The 3,232-nt window shown below is 36.7% G+C and overlaps 1 protein-coding gene across 1 annotated transcript in view; it reads left to right on the forward strand.

Annotated features, from left to right (window-relative positions):
- Positions 1–322: 322 nt before the first annotated feature.
- Positions 323–3,232, forward strand: part of TAB3 (TGF-beta activated kinase 1/MAP3K7 binding protein 3) — a gene marked incomplete at its 3' end in the record, with an annotated part of 10,137 nt that continues 7,227 nt past the window's right edge. Inside the window, exon 1 of the mRNA XM_010837770.1 lies at positions 323–1,504. Coding sequence (XP_010836072.1) covers positions 1,403–1,504 — 102 coding nt within the window. The remainder of the gene's footprint in view (positions 1,505–3,232) is intronic.

A 3,232-nucleotide genomic window follows, 5' to 3' on the forward strand; every position in this document is an offset into this window, starting at 1 on the left:
TAGACATAGGGTTTTGTTGCCACCTCATAGATACAAAGAGTGTAGATTACTCTTGACAGTCTTGGCTTAGAAGGAAGAAAAGAGAGAGCTTGATGCCCAGTAAAAGTCAACAGCTTGCATGCAAAATGAAGGTCACTGCTTATAATTAAGGTCAAATTAGAGTTTACATGGTATTTTTTTTCTCCTTTTTCTTAAATTTATTTTTAATTGAAGGATAATTCATGGTATTTATTTTTAATTATATACTTATTTTAAATCAGCAAAAGTAATTCAATATTTTTCTTTAGCATTTTAAAGTTGTAAAATATTCTCTGTAGTTTCTAGTGCCCCAGACAATGGTATTATTTAAAGTTCAGGGGGGACCTGTAGGAAGATGCTTCTTAGTGCTAGAAATATTTAACCCTATCATGAGTGATCATAGCAGAAATACTATGAGATTGTGTGGTATACACTGAACAGTTTTCCCCTTATAAAAATGGAAAACAGAGACTAAAAAAGGGATCAGTTAATGATATTTGATGGTGCCACTTGATTTATGATTTCATTATTAAGTTCACGAGTTGCCTTTTATTACATGGGTGCCTAACTTGTACCAGTGAGATTGGGGTCACTTGCCTCTACTCAAAGTGTGCCCTCAAATCCTGGCATCTTAGCGCCTGTGCCAGTTGCACCATAACTGGGTGAGAGCATAGCTAGGCACGTCGGGCTACTGACGGGCCACCAGCATCGTTTTTGAAAACAAAGGATTCTACATGTCCATGTTTGTTTGTTCGGTAATTTCATTTAGACACTGACTTTCCTTTACTCAAACTGCAAATTCAAACCTTTTGACTTCAAAGTACAGGAAGAATGTAAGGCAAACAGGACGTGTTTGATTTGTGGTGTGTTGCCTGATTGTATTACTTCAGACACTCAAAATGATTAACCCCCATTAGAGGAATGACATGTGATAGGCCTTAGGAAAACGTGAGTGATAATATGTAAGTAGAACTTGCAAAGACTTAGAAAAATATGGTCACCAAACAGTAATACTCTATATTTTTTAATGTAGCTGCTGCTTTTTTCAGTTTTTAACTATTAAAATGGAACTGAAGTTTGGGGACTTTGTTGTTGTTGTTGTTTTGAAACCAGTGATTAGCTATATATTACATCAGAAAAATCTTTGGCTAAGTAGAATTTGTCAATGTCTCAACTGTAGAATTTGGTATACTTAGAATATATAGATCTCTCTATTTTATGGTATTGATGGTTTCTTTTGGAATAAAGTGAAATATGTGAATAAATTTAACCATACTTTAATTTTTTTTAATAGAAAATGACTACAGTATTGGAAGACCATTACTATTGGAAGGCCGGTTAGCATCCATTTCCTAAGAGAAACTTGACCTCCATTTGCTCTGGCATGGCGCAAAGCAGTCCACAGCTTGATATGCAGGTTCTCCATGACCTCCGACAACGTTTCCCTGAGATTCCAGAGGGTGTGGTGTCTCAGTGCATGTTACAGGTAGATTACTCGCCAATGATAGTGATATTACATGACAGTTTCCCTTATTAGAGCTGGCTTTGTATTGTAGTGAGAAGAACTCAGTTTTATTGTTTATGTTGGGGAGACATCTAGAGGAGGATTTCTCAACCATGGCACAGTCAAGATTGTGGGCTAGATATAGTGTCTGTTGTAGGGATCTGCCTGGTGCATTATAGGATGTTTAGGACCTGCTAAATGCCATTAGTGTCCCTGCACTTGTGACAACCAAAAATGTTTACATGGCAGACAAAATCTCTGTGTTCCACGGGAGGCAAAATCTTTCCCATTGACAACCAGTGATGTAGAGAAAAGAACAAAGGCATGTAGCAAAAAGAAGAAAAGAGTTTTTATGCATTTCACTTCTTACATCTGTCATCAGTCCCCAAGTCGTTAGAACTGAATTTTGAATTGTAAGATTATCATTATAACTTAATAGACCATATACCTTTTTAAGCCTATTTTTTGAAGTTTTTAGAGCATTCTTGCCCCCCGCCATTTTTTTCCTGTTTTTCTAGTTGATAAATGCTCACTAATATCCAATTTTAAGTATAAGACTTCTTTATTTAATTATGTTAGTTTTGTCCTATTGTCTTCTATTGAAATAAATCTTTCATCTCTGACAGAACATGTCTTCCCACTCAAGGGGCAGCAGAGAAATATGCCTAATGCTCCACCTATTGAGTTTTGCATCATCCTTCACAGAATCTCAGTGTGTCTGAGGTTGTAGCATTTCCCTAGTTGGTTGAGCTTTGAGAGCAGCAGTTCTACCTTCCCCACTGAATTTGCTTACTCGACCAGTTCAAATTCCACCTTACTGTATATAATCTGCAAGCTCTCCCTTACAGTGTGAGTTGCCCGGGATATAATATAAACCTAGATGTAGCTGAGGTTATTTGAGGCTAGAGACTTCCAGATCAGTGGTGGTAACAGAGGTGCTTCCTTTGTTTGCAAGCCCTTCTGGTAGGTCTTGTTCTTGTGTTAGAGCTTGTCTTTATTTTCTCACACATAACAATTCCAGTGTGAATTTCCACTCTTTAGCCCCATGTTGGTTTCTGGAGTGAAATCCTTGTAGTGTAAACCACGTCCTAGCAGTCAGTTTCCTAACTTACCTAGGGCCCCACCTAGGTCTGACCTTGTTTTTTTAATATAATTTAATTTAGCCCTTTATTATCTGTAGTCTACTCATGGCTTGTTTTCATCTTATTAAGTTGAAAGAATGGAACTTTTAACTCAGTTCAGTGAAGATGTATTGATAACTTACATTGTCGTCAGTTTTTTAGTCTTTTCTTCATCTGGGATTACTGTTGTTTATCAGTATGGAGACTTATCACCTACTCTCTCTGGAAAATTTCTGTTTGTGGGTAATATATATAAGACACAGTAGTTTACCTTTTTTCCCCTTTAATTGTAGTACAGTTGATTTACAATGTTGTGTTAGTTTCGGGTGTACAGAAAAATGATAACAGCTTTTATACATATAAACACACACATATATAAAGCCTTCCTCAGTGATCAGTGCAAAAAACAGAGGAAAACAATAGAATGGGAAAGACTAGAGATCTCATCAAGAAAATTAGTGATACCAAGGGAACGTTTCATGCAAAGATGGGCACAATTAAAGTCAGAAATGGTATGGACCTAAGAGAAGCAGAAGATATTAAGAAGAGGTGGCAACAACAGACAGAAGAACTGTACGAAAAAGATCTT

The sequence above is a fragment of the Bison bison genome, unplaced genomic scaffold (assembly GCF_000754665.1).
Source record: "Bison bison bison isolate TAMUID 2011002044 unplaced genomic scaffold, Bison_UMD1.0 scf7180017845905, whole genome shotgun sequence".
NCBI classification, from domain to species: Eukaryota; Metazoa; Chordata; class Mammalia; order Artiodactyla; family Bovidae; genus Bison; species Bison bison.